This window comes from Dromiciops gliroides, chromosome 1 (genome assembly GCF_019393635.1).
Source record: "Dromiciops gliroides isolate mDroGli1 chromosome 1, mDroGli1.pri, whole genome shotgun sequence".
Classification (NCBI taxonomy): Eukaryota; Metazoa; Chordata; class Mammalia; order Microbiotheria; family Microbiotheriidae; genus Dromiciops; species Dromiciops gliroides.
Window position 1 is genome coordinate 747,642,322 of NC_057861.1, and position 18,245 is coordinate 747,660,566.

Here is an 18,245-nt window from a genome sequence, read left to right on the forward strand (position 1 = left end):
CTGCAGGATCTTTGCCAAGAAAACCCCAAATGGGGTCATGGAGAGTTGGGCACAACTGAACAATAACATTGTATGACACCCCAAAAAGACATCTGGACTGGGAGAAGCGGGGCGGAGGGGGGGGGGTCCAGAGAACCTAAATTAGATTCCCTAGTCCTGCCACTTACTCTAATCTCTCTCAGTCTTAGTTCCTCCGTGTGTAAAATCATTGAGTTAAACTAGAAGGGGACTTAAAGATCTTCTCCCAGCTCTAAATGTAGAACATCACCGACACTGAACAAAATATATCAACAAAATCTATTTTGGGAACTAAATAAAAATGTCTGACCATAGGGAAAAAATATTTCGAGTCGCTCTCTTTGTGGTGGCAAAGAGTTGGAAATCGGGGGGAGGCCCATCCATGGGGGATGGCTGGACAAGTCGTGGTGTATGAACGTGATGGAGTGCTGCTGAGAGGTAAGAAATGATGAGCAGGCCGAGTTCAGAGACACCTGGAAGGACTTGACTGCACTGACGCTGAGTGAAGCGAGCGGAGCACTGCACACAGCAACAGCAACATGGTAAGAGACGTGGCTCTTCTCAGCAGTGCAGTGATCCAAGACAATTCCAAAGAACTCATGATAGAAAATGTTCCCCACATCCAGAAAAAAGAACTGTGGATTCTGAATGCAGATTGAACCAGACTGTTTCTACTTTTGTTTTTGTTTTTTTGTTTTTTGAGGTTTTTCCCTTTTGTTCTGATTCTTCTTTCACAACATGACTAATGAAGAAATGTGTTTAATGTAATTGTACATATATAATCTATATCAGATTGCTTTCTCTCTTGGGGGAAGGAAAGGGAAGGAGGGAGAAAAATTTGGAACTAAAAATCTTAAGAAAACAAATGTTGAAAACTATCTTTACATGTAACTGGAAAATAACAAAATACTTTTATGATTTAAAAAAAAAGTCTGACTAGGGTCATCAGTCAAGAATAGGTCATGGCGCTAATTCCCAAGAAGTTACCATTCATTTCTCTTATGTATTTATTTTAGTGATTAGATACGAACTGAAAACTTTCTAAACCATCAGTTTGGATTTCTACAGTCTCTTACAAACCAATTCAGTGGAGTCTCACTCTTACCTTCATAATGTCTACAACTTCCTGTTTTACCCGGCTCAGCTCTTGCTGCAGATTTACACGTTCTTCCTCACTTGTTTTTTCAATTGCTTTTATCTGTTCATCCATTTCTGCTTTCATCTTTTTCCGGGCTTCTTCAGTTTTTTGTGCTGTGCTCAAAGCTTTTTCAAGTTCCTCAAAAGCTAGAATGAAAAAAAGAAAGAAAGAAAGAAGAAGAAAACAGCTCAAGAAATAATGTCACGGAAGATTGCTGTTTCACTGTCACTCATGGGGAAGAGAGGAAGGCAGCAATAGGACAAGGGACAACCAATGGTCATGTTTTTGGGCTGAGGGTGCAACTCTTCTTGGAGCTGGACAAATAAGATCCAACAACGAAATCAACCATTTCCAGGTTAATGACTAGCAGTGTCTGATACCTCCCAAAACACAACACACATATCATCTGAGCCTGGCACATCAAATCTCATTTTGTTCTGTCTCCAGATCCTGCTTTAATAGAAGTTTAACTAAAAAGAGGCACTTTTAAAAAACAAGAGTGTGTGTGTGTGTGTCTGTGTGTGTGTGTGTGTGTGTGTGTGTGTGTGTGTGTCTGTGTGTGTGTCTGTGTCTGTGGGTGTGTGTGTAACTACACATATCATTTAAAATTTATTTTGGACTCCTTATTCTGCCCCAAATTAGGTTACTTCCCTAAGAAAATACCTATATAAAGCTAGAGCATAGTGTTTGGTACATAGTAGGTGCTTAATAAATGTTTATTGACTGACTGTATACTAATAGTCTTCCATTAACAAGAAATTGCCTCAAACTTTAAACTCTTTAGAAGAATAAATGTTATTTTTCCTATAACCATTCCATGTTTAATAATATTCTAAAACTCCTGACTCTTCTAGCTAGATCGGATAGCATGATCATTGTTTCCATCCCTAATAACCATGATTATTCTGAATATCTGCACCACTGTCCTGTTGGGTATTCAGAGAGGCCAGGAGGGCAGGGAGAGGGAAGAGTGCACAGGCCCGCCGACATGCAGAGGGGACAGCTGACTCACCACATCCCAGCACGACACCAGCAGGGAAGCTGAGTGACTAGCAAACTACCACAAGAGTGCGGGGTTTTCTTTCAAAGTAAAATTCTATGTATCTCAGGCAATTTTTCTTTTTAAAACACCATTAACAAGATAATTTGCAGAAGAAAACTAATATCTTAGGTAATAAATAACTAAATCTTGTGAAAATTTAAATTACTCCCCAGACAGTCCCTAGTATATAGGAATAATAAACCCACCAGGACTCAAGACAAGGCTTAAGTAAGCCAGCCGGCTAGACCCCTTTTCATGGAACAGGAGCTGTGTGTCAGACCATCGCTACCCTTAAACCATTATCTATTAGAGGTCTTCCAGCTACTTTGTCCTAGGTCTGCTGAGGTATTTGATAATTAAGGATGATAAAGGCTTAATGTGTGCAGAACTCTTGGGGAAGGATGGGACGGTCACTAGTGACCACCCTCTTATTTTCCTAAGCACTGTTTCACTCAAAAGCCTCCCAGGATCCCAGAACTCACAGGAGTGATCCAGATTGGATCTGGAAAGAAACTGGTGAGGACAGCGAGAATGAAGGTTAAAATGCTGTACACCACTTTGAAAAGCATGCTGGTGCCTAGGCTAAATGTATGAGCTTTAGATGTGGCCTCTGACCATCCCAAAGAGGCTGTGTCATGGCTATGCCAGATAAGCAGCATGAATCAAAATTTACAGTAATGAGGAAAAAATGAAAATAAAACTTATATTCACATAGGACTTTGCAATCCAACAAAATGTTTTCCAAAATATTTTTTTAGTGGTCTTTAAAACAACAGCAAGGATCGATCCGCAGATATTCAACCAGCATGCTTGGGAGAATCGCGTCTGGAGTAAAAGAATGGAAAGCAGCTGACATCAATAAAAATGAGGCAATGCTACCATCCAGGGGTAAAACTGGAGAATGCAGCACGAATAAAATCAGGACCTCCAAAGTAGTATGGAAAATTCGGAGCTAACAAGGTAACTTCTTTTCCATCCAAGTAATGCTGCCTTTCCCAAAGCACCACTAGGGCAGAATAAGCCTATTAAAAGTTTGTACCAGGGCAGCTAAGTGGTGCAGTGGATAGAGCACTGGCCCTGGAGTCAGGAGGACCTGAGTTCAAATCTGGCCTCAGACACTTAACACTTACTAGCTGTGTGACCCTGGGCAAGTCACTTAGCCCCAATTGCCTCACTTTAAAAAAAAGAAAAAAGTTTGCACCAAAAACATTCTTCAAAATAAATGCATAAATGATCCAAAACAATTCCAAAGGACTCATGATGGAAAATGTTCTTCACCTCCAGAAAAAAGAGTTGTGGATTCTGAATGCAGATTGAACCCGACTGTTTCTACTTTTTGGTGGTTTTTCTTTCTTTCTTGAGGTTTTCCCTTGTGTTCTGACTCTTCTTTCACAACATGACTAATGTAGAAATATGTGTAATGTGACTGTCCATATATAATCTATATCAGATTGCTTTCTGTCTTGGGGAAGGGGGAGGGAAAAAAATTTGGAACTCAAAATTTTATGAAAACAAATGTTGAAAACTATCTTTACATGTAAGTGGAAAATAATAAAATAATAAAAATAAATGCATACATGGAATCTTTCTGTGGATTCATCTTCTGTTTCTTGGGCAAATGAGTCTGTAATTCAAAGCCCGCCAAAGTATCAGCAGACCTTTCAGTGGGCTGCCTGCTAAGGGATAAAGTGAGGCTCTGACCATGGTCAAGAGAACCTGTTTTACTACTACTAATGTTTACACCCAGCAGATGAATCCTTTGAATGAAACTTCAAGTGTGAAAATGTTACCATCAATACACTTGCAATTTATTGTCATTTCATCAAATTAACAAAGCCTATTTATACCACAGTTGAATGCTTATAAATTTTAAGTTAAAGGCTACTCATCTAACGTAAATCAAAACTAAAGAAAAATTGTCCATTAAGAGGGAATAAAATGTAATTCATCTAGAAACAAGGTTGCATATGTCTGTACTACTAACCACCCAATCAAAACATTTTCCAAGCACCTGGGGGGCAGGGAAGCGAGGAGAAGGGGACTATTCTGAGCATGTTGACTAGGAGTGATAAAGTATGTGTTAACTGAAATTTTAAGCAAGCATTCATTAAGATTTAAAACAAGTGAAAATTTCATAGTTTAACAAGTTATTTTTGATACCACTTCAATTTCTATTTTATATTGCCTGAGAAGCACAGAATTTTCTTTATAAAGCCTATTCCAAGCACCCAGCATAAGAAAAATTAGCCCTTACCCCAGTCCTGTTCATACAAGGCTTGGGAAAGGCACCATGATTCACTTATTGGCATGTTTGGATGCACAAAAATAAGATGATTGGAGAGATTTAAGGCTACAAAAATACAAATTGGCTGCTAATCATGTAATTAACAAAATTTAAATACAAGTATTTAGACATGCACAAAAACTATACATTACTTTAATATCAGTGAGTATAAACTACATCTTCATCTAAAATGCCATTGTTCTTACCTCTCCAGCCCTAAATCTTATGATCCTGAGCTAAACATATGTTACCTTAATGCTAAATACTGTAAGAAGCATAATACGGGACTTCTTTTATTGTTCTATAAGGGTTACATCAAATAAAGATTAATTTAATTAATTAAAGCACCCACACAGGTTTAAAATTTAGCCCAGACAAACCTTAGCATGCAAAGAATAAAAAGGAAGAGAAGTTACACATTACAAATATAGCTAGAACCTCAACCAGGTTATATTCTTCATCAAAAAGGAGAATTTTGCATAATCATTCTAACCCATGGAAACTAATTACATGGCCAATATTATGCTATGAATGAATCAGAGATAAGAGTAAAAACCATAAGGTCTAATATTCAATTTCCCAAATAGACACAGGGAATTTAACTCTGGTTCTTGAGTTATGGTAACATGATTATTCTTTGCTAGTGGGAGTTTGGGGGCACAATATCTTAGCAAAAGCCTGCTAATTAATAGATGTCACAACTACTATGTTACTCTGTACTCCTGTAAAACACATTTAATGCTTCCTTCCTATACATTTACTACTTCTTGGCAGAGCCATTCTTTTCAACAGACCACTTCAAAATGATGGAATTCCAAAAAAGAAAATAAAACATGTGGCAGTTTTCCAACTGCAAAGTTGCACTAATGAGTTCTCAGCATATCCATTTACACAATTCTGTATTTTCCTAGCCCAAAGAAATATGGTAACAATGATAGTTGGGCTCTACTTCAAATGACTTATCAATCATTTTCCAGGAAGTAGAAAAATGCCCCCAAATCAGGAAAACTGGCCAAAGGCAAAAATACAAAGTTGACCTTCCAGGGCTAATGTAGCCACCACATTCCCAAGTGTTCATGGGAAATGTAACCAGACTGTGGCACTCACAAAGAAAGCAAGCGGAGACTGCTACCCTCCTCAGAGGACATTGAGAACAATTCATCTAGAAATACAAAGCCTAGCAGACTTAGTTATTTTTTATAAAAAGTAGGAAGGAACAAATAAAAGCCAATTTTTAGTGACAAAAGGCATTATTTGTGAACATCCATCCTCAAAGGACATGCTCATTAATTGCTTTCACATTTTTCAGATGCAAAATTAAATCTTTCACAGTTGAAAATACATTGAGAGCTGATTTCCTGCTAACATGTTTAAGGACTGTAAGCTTTAAAAAATACTTACTATTTCCCGTAAAAGTATACTTTATAAGATCATGGAAAAGGGAAAAGGACCCACATGTACAAAAATATTTACAGCTGCTCTTTATGTGGTGGCAAGGAATTGGAAGTTGAGGGGATGCCCATCCATTGGGGAATGGCTGGACAAGTTGTGGTATAGGAATACAATGGAATACTATTGTGCTGTAAGAAACAATGAGCAGGAGGAGTTCAGAGAAACCTGGAGGGTCTTACGTGAGCTGATGATGAGTGAGATGAGCAGAACCAGAAGAACATTGTACACAGTATCATCAACATTGTGTGTTGACCTACTGTGATGGACTATATTCTTCTCACCAATGCAATGGCACAGAAGAGTTCCAGGGAACTCGTGATGGAAGAGGATCTCCAAATCCAAGAAAAAAAAAAAAAGAACTGTGGAGTATAGATGCTGAATGAACCATACTATTTCTTTTGTTTTGGGTGCTGAGGTTTTTCTATTTTGAGGTTTTCCTCATTGCTCTGATTTTTCTCTTATAACATGACTAATGCAGAAATATGTTTAATGTTATTTTATATATATATATATATATATATATATATATATATATCAGATTACCTGCTATCTAGGGGAGGGGGGAGGGAGAAAAATCTGAAATTGGAAAGCTTGTATAAACAAAAGTTGAGAACTACCTTTACATGTAACTGGAAAAAAATACTTTATTAAAAAATTTTTTTAAATTTATATATGGCAAACCTTTGAATTTTAAATCATAGGACAATTTTTTTTTTTTTGCGTAGTAGCCAACTTCTTCAAAGCCAGATGTTGCTTCTTTTTACCAGTTTTCCAAATATTCACAAGCAGAAGATTTATGGAATACTATTTACTCTGGCTGACCTTTGCATACTCTCAGTACTTAGATGGAATCCTTCCATCACTTTACATATACATATACAGGGTAACCGCAAAAGAACATGTTTAGATTTGGAACATTCTGTCCAAACTGATCTAATAGGATCAGACGAAATGCAATTAGGAAGCAATGCTCCTTCAACACCTATTTAAAAAATAACCACTTTTAGGCAATAGTCCTCAAAAAAATTATGAATTCAAAAGATGGGCTTTTTAATTGTATGCAAAGACACTTACAGCTGTGTTGCACAAAGGTTTTCCAAAAGTTAGCAAATCTGTTTTAAAACATGCATACTAATTCCATCTTAAGAGTCCATTTGCTTTATTACCCAATTCCTTTAAAAGGCACATTTACACAGTTCAATTACCAGAAGAAATCATCTGACAAAGTAAATATTTATGGGAATATATTTTATACAAATCATGTCTAAAGAAAAACACAAATGAGCTGCTGTCTGTGTTTTGACTGACAGAATAAGTCTATGGCTTGGGCTAACACTGCTTGATACCAGAACGCACCGGGGACAGCAATCTACAAGCGTGTCAGTGTCCTATTCCCAGCGAGACCCTTTTATTAATCGGCCCCTCCTCTTGAGCCCCGTTTAAAACCCATCCCATTCTGAATGTAAGACATTCTTAAACCACTTTGGAAAAAAGCAACTTTTGCTTCTTCACTGCTCCTCTTTTCCAGTGCCCGACAACAGCCACTATCGACAGGAACAGTACTAACCCTGGGCAAAAAGTTCTGGCAAGAGCGCTAGAGAAGCTTAAAAAGCTGGACGAGCCACATTGTTTCCTTGTGGTGCTTCTAAGAAAAATGTATTGAACCTCTTCTCCTAGCTCTTAAGCCATCCTTGGGACCCATTCAGACGGAACATCCGGCTCTGCGAGGGTTAAACTAAAATAGCCGAGGTGGACAGAACGATGGATGTGGGCAGTGCCCACAGCTCCCCCTCCTCATATGGGGAGATCATTAGCCCGATTCTCCCACTCACATCCAGCAACACCAATTACATTCATGTAGATTCCCATTCTTTGGCCCCTACCTTGGTCTCGTTCGAAGCCTAGTTCTTTGTTTTCTACTTACCAGTGACTATATTAATTCTCAAGTATTTATCCTCTTTGATAACTGACTTCCAAATACACAACTCCAATCCAGTCTCTCACATAAACTCTAAAGCTTATCCGATAATCAAACTCAAATGCCAAATCTCCTCTTCCTTCCTCTTTCTCAAACTGGCTCCCTTTCCCAAAAATCTTAAATTCTTTTTAGTGTTGCTCCTACTCTCCCAAGCATAAAGCTTTAAGAGTAATCTCCCATCATGAAGCCTCCTTTGCCTCTCAGTCAGAAAGCCCCACTGAGTCAGGTGCCCTCCCTCCCTCCTTCTACATTTCTCCCATCAGCATCCTTACCTTGGCCCCCATAACCTCATGCTTGAATTACAGAACTACTGCAATCATCTCCCACTTCATCTCTCTTCCTCCATTCTCACCTGTTTTTAATCCAAAGATCAGAGCATTCATTCACTTAATAAACACTTATTAATGACCTGCAATGAATATAAAAGAGACAACTACTTGGAGCTTACAAGCTAGCAAGGAGACAAAACAACACAACTTTTTTTAAAATTACATATTAAGTGTAACAAAGGAAATGAAGTCTTTGAGTAAGTCCAGGGGAATCAAAAATGACTTTGTAAAAGAGGTGGTGTCTGAGTGGGGCTTTAAAGGATGGCTGGGGCATAGTCAAAAATATGGGAATGTCTGGCTTGACCATGTTCGGGGGCGGGGGGTGTTTGTCTTTGTTACAAGTAGGGAGGTAGAAGAAGAAATGCTTGATAACTGGAAAAATAAAATGTGGACAGGAGCTCAACAGGCAAATGAGGAAGAAGGCACTCCAGGCATTATAAAAGCATGAGCAAAAACAAGGTAGCCATAAAAACAGTGCATGTTTGGGGCAACCTCATTTGGCTTCAGCTTATAGAATTTGGGGGGATGGGCAGGAGGGATGGGCAGGGGGCACGGCCACACACAGAGAATTAGACTGGGAAGGTGGGATGAACTCCATGGCACCTTCAAAGGCAGAGCATCACACAAGTCTGAGGAAAGCAGCATGACCAGATCTAAAATAAGACTTATTCTAGTAGTAATGAGCAGGGCAGGAAGGCCTGCTAGGGAAAGTCTAACAATCATCTGAGTGGGCACTTAGCCTATGGGCTAAGGGCTAGACCCAAGGAATATCACAAGGTGAAAGGGTCCACACTGATGCATTTGAGAGGCATGGGACAGAGAAGAGGCCAAGCTAACCCTGGAAGCCAAACAGGGTGAATGGTAGCACCACAGACAGAACAAACAAAAGCAAAAAGCAGTAAAGACATAGTGAGGAAGAGCAGACTGAGTTTCGTTTGACAAGTCACAGAAACCTGCAGGTGTTAACATCCTTAGCGGGGCAAAGGTGCAAGGCTGAAGCACAAGAGAAGTCAGCCCTGAAGAGAGTTAGTTAAGAGTCATCTGACTAGATACTGAAAGGAGAAAAAGTATACAGAGAGAAGAAGGCCAACCCTTGACCCCTACATTAAGGATGAGAGAAAACTCCTAAGGACCCAGGAGAGGAGACAGAGAAGGAACCACAAGAGAGAAAAGAGAAATAGTAAGAGGTTGTCAAGTCCAAAAACAAGAGTGAAAAGGATAACCAGCAGCAGAAAGCAGTCAACAGTGTCAAAAGCCGTAGAAATGTCAGGAAAACACTTTCTTGAGAACAGCAGGTTTTAGAGAGCAAAATGCACTCATGACTTTTAAGAGACCAGCTGCTGTATAAGTATTGGTGTTAAAAGACAGACTACAAAGGAGGAGAGTGGAGAAAGGGAAATGGAAATATCAGTCACAGACCCCTTTTTTTTTTTTTAAAAAGTTTAACACTGAAGGGAGGAAGGAGACTGATGGTGTCCTCAGAGACTTAATTTGAGGCCCAACTCAAAGGTCGCCTGGCACGACCAATCCAGGTGGCTCTCTCCCTTCCCCAAAGTCATCTTCCAAACATCCAGACCCACACAAGCAGCTCATTAACACACTTCTCCTCACACAACTGAATACAGACATCACTACAGCACAGGATTCTGTCCTGTCCACCAGTCCTATTCACTCATCTTGCCTTCCCACCTGGATAGTGGGGACCATATTTATAAGCTTCTGAGTCCCTACAACGCTTTTTAAATGCCAGGCACTCATCAGGCCTACAAGTATACTTTCTGACTGACTACAGAAATTCAGGTACAAGTTGTAATCTAGAGATTTTTGTCAAGGAGCATGCATGATGAGGTCCCCCGAGTTGGTCATTTCATACAATTACGACAAATGATGTTTGGCTCCAACACTAAACTGACAGCCCCCGAGACTGCTTACCAGCTTTTTCACATTTCTCGTTCTGTTCCCGTAGCTCCTCTCCCTGGGTTGTCATCTGCTTTATTCGACTACGCAGCTGAGCAATCTCCTCTTCTTTCATTTCCAGTGTTTCGTGCATTTGACGTTTGGTCTCTGCTATTACCATTCCCTGGGGAGAAGCATTTGATCAACTGTGATATGAGGAATGGCATCATATAAAATCATATAAGATACGAGAGAAAGGTAGTATGGTCTTCAGTACAAATCCAATCAAACACAGCCAGAAGATCAGACCTTAAAATGGCATTTCTGGACAAAGGAAACTCTAAGTACTTGGGCAAACATAAGTTATACTTCAGTAGTAGCCTACCACTGCCCTGAGGGGTTCATAATAAATGTGTTTTTCTAGAAAAACTTTTTTCAAATGTTGATATTTAGAGTATGATCCTAACCACTTTAAATGGAAGTCTTTCTAAAAGACACACTAAAACCATTTAACCTTTTCTAAATAGCTTAAGATGATCCAGGACATCAATTAACATACCAACATTCTACTATACCCTCAGGTCTACAGAACTAAGAAGGACTGTCTTGCCCCATATTAATTTCTATTAAGTACGGGGCAGCTAGGTGGAGCAGTGGATAAAGTACTGGCCCTGGATTCAGGAGGACCTGAGTTCAAATCCAGCCTCAGACACTTGACACTTCCTAGCTGGGTGACCCTGGGCAAGTCACTTAACCCCCACTGCCCAGAAAAAAAGACAAAAACAAAAAACCCCCAACACATTACTATTCCTTCATCACTAACCTCCTACATCTTTCTACCCATCATCGGGCCATACCAGCATTCCTTACCATCATTCTCTCAGCTCAGCCCCCCCCCCCGCCCCCCATTTCTCTTCTTGCACACTCACTACAGCTGTGCTCCACTACCACCACAGCCCAAAAACCAAGAGCCCAAGCCCTTGCTCTGCCTAGTCCTTCCTGCCACCAACGTTCCCCCGTGGATGAAGCTGCCCCAGCTGCTGGCCTTGGCCTGCAAGTGTACACCCTGGCCCCAATTCCTCAGGTTTTAGTAGGTTCAGCCCGGTATTTTACAGAGCCAACCTCAGCCTGTGCCCAGGGTAAATCACCACAGCTGTATTTTACACACACATCCCTGAAGCTGCTCTATCACACAGCCCTTCTCTCGTGAACCTTCACAGACTTTCAGAGTCGGAAGGGACCTCAGAGGCCAGCATTTAGTTCCGTCTTCCCTAACCAACAGTCCCCTCTATATCACTGCCATGGAGTGGGCGACCAACCTCTGCCTGCAGACCTCCACTTCACAAGCTGGTCCCTCTCCTGAAAACTGCCATGGCTCCAAAGTTTGTCCTTCCATCAGGCCTAACCCTGACCTTTTGTTAACTGCCCCCCACTACTTCCAAGAAAATAAATCTAACCCACCCTGACACTAGGCGATCCTTCAAAGACTTGAAAAAAGGGCATCATGTCCCCCATTCTGCCTTCCCTTCCCTCCCCTTCCCTGTGCTAATGATCCCCAATCTTCCATCTCTCCACAGGCCCCTAGGATGTATTTTTCACTAGCCTACTAATGAGAGCACACTAGGGTCAAGGAAAAACGGCGTTCTTTCCTTTCTCCTAGGCAGCACATCACACTGTCTCCTTCCGCCCCCTTCCATGCCAGACTCCTAAAAGGAGTAACTCAAACTCACTGGGTTCGTTTCTTTAACACACACTAACCATTTAAGTACCAAATAGAAGTAAGTATAGCCTCAAAGATTTAAAGTATAACTACATTTCAAAGAAATATTAAATCGTGTACTAGTATTACAAACGTCTCTCATGATAAAGTGATTGTCAACTCAGTGTTGACTGAGGTCAAGAAATCATTGATTATCAGACTGGGGCTAAAGTTTATCTGACTCTAGAAAGTGAAATAAAAATACACACTTACATTCTAACTACTTTTAAGCTATTCAAAACACATATCTATGAGCCTGACTATATTTCCTTGCATATTTACCTTATCTTGTTCAAGTTGCTCAATCAAGTTCTTTGCATCCCGGAGCTGAGTAATCAATTTCGTTTTCTCAGCCATGTGAAGTTCCTAGAGATAAAAAAAGATTTAATTCCATTTGATGAACTTGAGGATTTTATATAAATCAAGAATTCCTCATTCTCACACATTATGATTTATTTAGAGCGGCAGAACCTCGGGTTGAAAAGGTTCTAACGTGCTTCGGTGGCTCCCTATCTTTCCAACTCTAAGGACCCTTTTGCTCAAACTGTCCATGTTAGTATCTGCACGATTAGTATCTAATTGAGAGGAGATGATTCTTTTTTAAATATTTTTTCTAATTACATGTAAAAACAATTTTAACATTCCTTTTTTAGATTTTTATTTATTTATTCATTTATTCATTCGTTCATTCATTCATGTGGGGCAATGGGGGTTAAGTGACTTGCCCAGGTTCACACAGCTAGTTAGTGTCAAGTGTCTGAGGCCAAATTTGAATTCAGGTCTTCCTGAATCCAGGGCCAGTGCTTTATCCTTAACATTCCTGTTTTTTAAATTTTGAGTTCTCTCCCTTTTCTCCTTCCTCTCCCTTCATTGCAAGGGCTAGCAATTTGATACAGGTCATAGATGCACAATCAGGTAAAATATTTCCATTTCCATCTTAGTCATGTTGTGAAAGAAAACCCAGACCCCTCTATCCTCCCCCGCCCAAAAAGAAACACAAAAAAAATAAAGTAAAAAAATAGTATGCTTCAATCTGCATTCAAACTCTCTGGAAGTGGGTAGCATTTTTCATTATAAGTCCTTCAGAACTGTCTTGGATCTTTGTACTGCTCATCACACTGTTGATCACCATACAATACTGCTGTCCCTATGTACAATGCTTTCTTGGTTCTGCTCACTTTACTTTGCATCAGTTCATGTCTCTCCAGGTTTTTCTAAAAACATCCTGCTTATCATCTTATAGAACAATGGTATCCCATCAAAATCACGTACCACAACCTGTCCAGCCATCCCCCTATTGATAGCATCCCCTTAATTTCCAATTCTTTGCCACCACAAAAAAAGCTGCCATAAATATTTTTGTAAATATAGGTCCTTCTCCCTTTTTTCTTTTAAAATCGCTCTGGGGTACAGACATAGTAGTAGTACTACTGGGTCAAAGGGTATGCACACTTTTACAGTTACATTGTTTTATTTCATCTTTGACCAGAAGAAACTATTAAGAAATCTTTTACTCCATTGAGTGTAAAACAATATCCTTTCACCCACTGGTCCCAGGCAGCAAAGTGGTGCCACAGGACTTGAAGTCAGGAAAATCTGAAGCCAACCGCTTTGTGCCTCAGTTTCCACATCTATAAAGCATGGGAGGCTCATGCTGAACCTCTGGAGAGAGCTCAAGCCCACTGTGAGGAATCTGTTTCACAAACCTAAAGGTGGGGCCAGACAGGCCTTTTCTCAGGAGCTCTGCTAGGTCATCTCTGTGGCTCCATTGCTCTGCTTCTAGGCTACTCCAGAAATGCTGGTTGTCCAAACGCTTTCATGTCCCCAAGCCCCCAGCTACCCCTTCCCATGACCTCTCAGGAGACTTCTACTCCCCTCTATTATCAGCCCATGACTTCAGGGCCAAAACTCCAGAAAAGGTTTTCCCCCAATGCCACCATATCCCCGCCACCCACCTGCTCAAAACCCTTGTCATCTCCAAAGTATTTGCTCAAAGGTCATCAGTGACCAAATCGCCAATGAATGACCTTTTCTCAGTGCTCGACCTTGCTGACTTAATCTCTCGTGAATTGCTGTCCCTGCTGGACACATGCATCTCAGTCAACATCTCAATTTCAGCACACCCAAAACAAGACTATTTTTCCTCAAAAACTCATTCAACCTCCCCTATTTCTACAAGCAATACTCCTCTTCTGGTCACTCTGTTCTGTCTCCTCCATCCCTCATATTTGAACAGTTGTCAGCCTTGTCTTTCCTACCTGCACAACATCCCTCACATCCCTCCCAGTGTCAAAGTCCGACCCTCAAACAGCAGCTACACAATTCCAGGCCTTTATCACTTCTCAATTAGATGACTGCAAAGCGTCTCATGTTCGCAGCCTCTGGCAATATGCCATCTAATTATACTTCACCCATCTTACACTTGGGAAACTGATCTTTTTCAGTCCAAGACGCAATCCTGTTAGAATCTCTCTGGATCCTTACTCTCATGCAGTGAATTGCTCATAAGGGCTATGTATCAAGCCAATAATCAGATGAATCTTTAAGTCCATAAAACTGTAAATGTACACCTTTATCAAACTCACTGACATAAATATGAACTAGCATGGCGTTGGAGATTGTGTCCAAATTGACATCAAATTTCCAGTACTTCCAAGTTCAACTACTTGCACTATTTTCTAGCTTGTATTTCTAAAATACTGGTATAAATCTACTACTTGGCTAACATCTCAGTAATCCTTTGGTGTGTCTCTCCCTGTATGTCAATTTAATTGCCCTGTCAAAAGAGGAAATTGACCCAACATGATCTGCTCCTGATGAAGTCAGACTATTTCTCTGTGATCACCACCCTTCCTCTTATAGATGATTGCTTCGTTTTTGTTGTTGTTCAGTCGTTTCAGCCATGTCCAACTCTTCGTGACCCCATTTGGGGTTTTCTTGCCAAAGATACTGGACTAGTTTGCTATTTCCTTCTCCAGCTTATGCTACAGATGAGGAAACTGAGGCAAACAGGGTGAAGTGACTAGACCAGGGTCACACAGTAAGTGTCTAAGGCTGGATTTGAACTTGGGAAGAGAAATCTTCCTGACTCCGGGTCTGGCTCTCTATCCACGGCACCACCTAGCTGCCCCAGATGCTCACTACCATCTCTTAGAATAGAATTTTGCCAGAACTTAAAGTCATGTTCAAGGGTCTAAAGATTGAAAACTCTTTTCCTCACTTCTTTAAAAATCAAGAAATTTACCCTTTGCCAGGTACTTCTCCTCATCACCATGCTTATCCATGGTGATGAGTCAGTCAGTCAGTCAATAAACATTTATTAAATGCTTACTATGTGCCAGATGCAAAGAAAGACAAAACACAGCACCAAATGTCAAGGAGCTCACAATTCACTGGGGGAAAGGACAAGCCAAACAGCTATGTCCAGATAAGTTACATACTAGACAAATAGGAGATAATCAGCAAAGAGACGGCAATGGAATTGGGGGATAGAAAAGGGCTTTCTGGAGAAGGTGGTATTTTGGCCGCGACTTGAAGCCAGGGAAGCTGGGAGGCACAGAGGAGGTAGGAAGGAGGGAGATACAGTTTGACCGACAGTAGCTGTTAGATGATGAGTTCTTTGTGCCTCTGCATCGCTTGGTTTAGACCGTATCATGAGAATTTCATGTAAGATTCCTCATTCATGCTAAGCTGACTTTACCTATAGAATTGTGGGTCTCAGGATCCTTCCTAACCAAGTTTTCCCTGAATTCTCTGATATGTTTTTGCCCACAATCTAGTGCTTAATAAATATCTGTTGCCTGAGATTGCAGAATCAGACTTCTGTTTTTGACACGGCTAATGCAGATATTTGCTCTGTTTGACTATACATGTTTATAAGAGGAATTTTGTTTTTCACTCTTTCTCCATGGGGTGGGGAGGTGGCTGAAGGAAAGGGAGAAAGGGTATTTTTGTTAATTAAAAAAAATAAAATTAACATTAAAAAAAGAGACTATTAACAATCGTCTAGGTGAGTAGTGCTACCTGTGAGTGGAAAGGAAGGGGTAGATGAAAGAGAGAGATGTTGGTCAAACCGACAAGACCTGGAAACAGGCAGGAAAGGTGGTAGTAAGGAGTAAGAAGAATCCATGGTTTAAAGAACAGTGACCCCTACACAGAAATACGGGAATTCAGAGGGCACGGTTAAGGGGAGAAGATAACAAGTTGTTCTATTTTAGACGTAGTGAGCTTTGAGACATCAAGGTGGAGATGTGCGGCAAGCAGTTGGCAATCTGGAAATAGAGCTCAGAGGGATTTTTGTTGCTGTTCAGTTGTCTCAGTCACGCCCGAATCTCCGTGAGCCCATTTAGAGTTTTCTTCGCAAAGATATTGGAATAGTTTGTCATTTCCTTCTCTAGCTCATGTAACAGATGAGGAAACTGAGGCAAGCAGGGTGAAGTGACTTGCCCAGAGTCACACAGCTAGTAAATGTCAGAGGCCAGATTTGAACTTAGATCTTCCTGACTCCAAGAGATTAGGAGTAGCTATACAATAAATTCAGGAGTAATCTACAAAGAGATGATAACTGAACCCCTGAACGCTTATGAGATAACCAAGATTGAGGATGTCGAGAGAAAAGGGCCCAGGACAGTCACAATCATGGTGCAGGAGATGGATAAGGAGACCAAAAAGCATCAGAGAGGAAAGGAAGCAGGGGAGATGTGTGTCATAACAGGGATGAACTTCAGGAGGAGAAGGCAGCTCATGTCTATAAGCCACAGAGGGTGAAGGACTTAGAAAGGCCACCGGACACAGCAATGAAGAGCTGAGAAGTGGGGGCAATGAGGGTAAGCATATTTTGCTAAGAATGTGGCTGAATAAGAAAGGACAGGGATCAGATGATGATTCAGATGGTGACTGGACAAGTGAGCAGTCAAGTGAAGGCTTTTTGAGGCTGGACAGATCATCAGTACATAACAAGAGACAATGGATTTTACTGATCCCAGGTGCTGAATTGACTCAAGTGGGAAGGGGCTGGGGTTAGAGAAGGTTGAACAATGCTCTATAATAACGTAACAGGAAGCTAAGAATGGGACGTCATTCCTTTAGAACACTCTCCAACATTCTGCCATCCAATACCTCTGAGCACCATGCAGTTCAAAGCAAGACTAGTGAAGACCACCACCAAGAGGCAGAGTAACGTAACAGGAGAGGAAAGGGTTGCAACCCAGCTTCAGGAGGACCTTGGCCCAAAGCCTACCGAAGACATGTACTGCTAAAGATGATTATCCTCTCTGAGCATTGGTGTCTTCGTCTGTAAATGAGGCCTTTGTCAAGGGGTCACTGTGAGGACCAATGGGGTGCATGCAGAACAGACAAAACTCAAGTGTTACATAAATGTCAGCTAAAACATCTCAGAGAAAGTAACATTTGCATAGCATCTTTCGGGAAATCAAGCAGTGAAAGTTCATCAAGGGCGATTAGACTTCTGTTTGGTTCTGGAGGCAAAATCAAGAGCAATGAGTGGAAGCAGCAAAGAGAAAAATTCAGCTTGGTGTCAAGACCTCCCTGACGTGGAGGGCCCTCCAAAAGCCAAAGGGGCAGACAGCCCCTCCCTGGGCCGTCATGTGGAAGCTCTGGGATGTTCGAGTGGGGGTTCCCTTCAGCTATGTACTGATGGCCACTAAGGACCTTCTGAACTATGACATTCTTACCAAAACTAATTTCCAAGAACTTTAACTATTAATCACACTTAGGAGAATCTTTCTGAAAGGTCTTTTATTGCCACCTCTCTACACTGAACTTTCCTTGATGACTCTGGGGCGACACAGACACTAGCTGTGTGCTACTGATCATCAGGGTGGGTGAGGTCACCTGTTTCTCTATGGCTCCCAGGTTTGCTTCTACAGGCCTCCTGTCAGTGCCCTGCCCACTGTCTGGAGGAAGGCCTATAGACTTGTGGGCGCTAGTCTTCTTCCTACATAATTTCTTGGCTTGTTTCTCAGTTTATAACCAAACAGATATGGCTGCCATACTAAGTGTGGTGGGGTGGAGCTGGCTGAATGACCTAACATCAAAAGACAAAAATTTAACACAATGGAACTAATTCTACATAAAACTTCAATCAAAAGGAGGATGTTAAAAGTAAAGTATACAAAGCTGAAGTTGTGCAGGGAATGTGATACAAAAGAAAAGAAGGGATATTTAGAGTCAAATGCAAGTCTTATGGCTGAGGTCTCTGTGACCTGGAGAGCAAGTCATTTCCCCTCCGGTCCTCAGCTTTCTCCTCTGTAAAACCAGGATCTGGACCACATGGCCACCATGGCCCCTTCTAGCTGGATACCTAAGATCCTACTGCTGTCTTGGGTAC

At 41.1% G+C, this 18,245-nt stretch overlaps 1 protein-coding gene across 9 annotated transcripts in view; it reads right to left on the reverse strand.

Moving 5' to 3' along the window:
* The window catches only part of GOLGA4 (golgin A4), a 107,871-nt gene that overhangs the window by 42,560 nt on the left and 47,066 nt on the right, over positions 1-18,245 (reverse strand). For all 9 annotated transcript variants that reach the window (XR_006354099.1, XR_006354098.1, XR_006354096.1 and 6 more), the window contains 3 exons: positions 12,179-12,262; positions 10,174-10,321; positions 1,124-1,302 (listed from right to left, as the gene is read on the reverse strand). Coding sequence is in view for 5 of the 9 variants with exons in the window: in XM_043976347.1 (XP_043832282.1) it covers positions 1,124-1,302; positions 10,174-10,321; positions 12,179-12,262 (411 nt within the window). In the remaining 4 variants the exon portion in view is untranslated. The remainder of the gene's footprint in view (positions 1-1,123; positions 1,303-10,173; positions 10,322-12,178; positions 12,263-18,245) is intronic.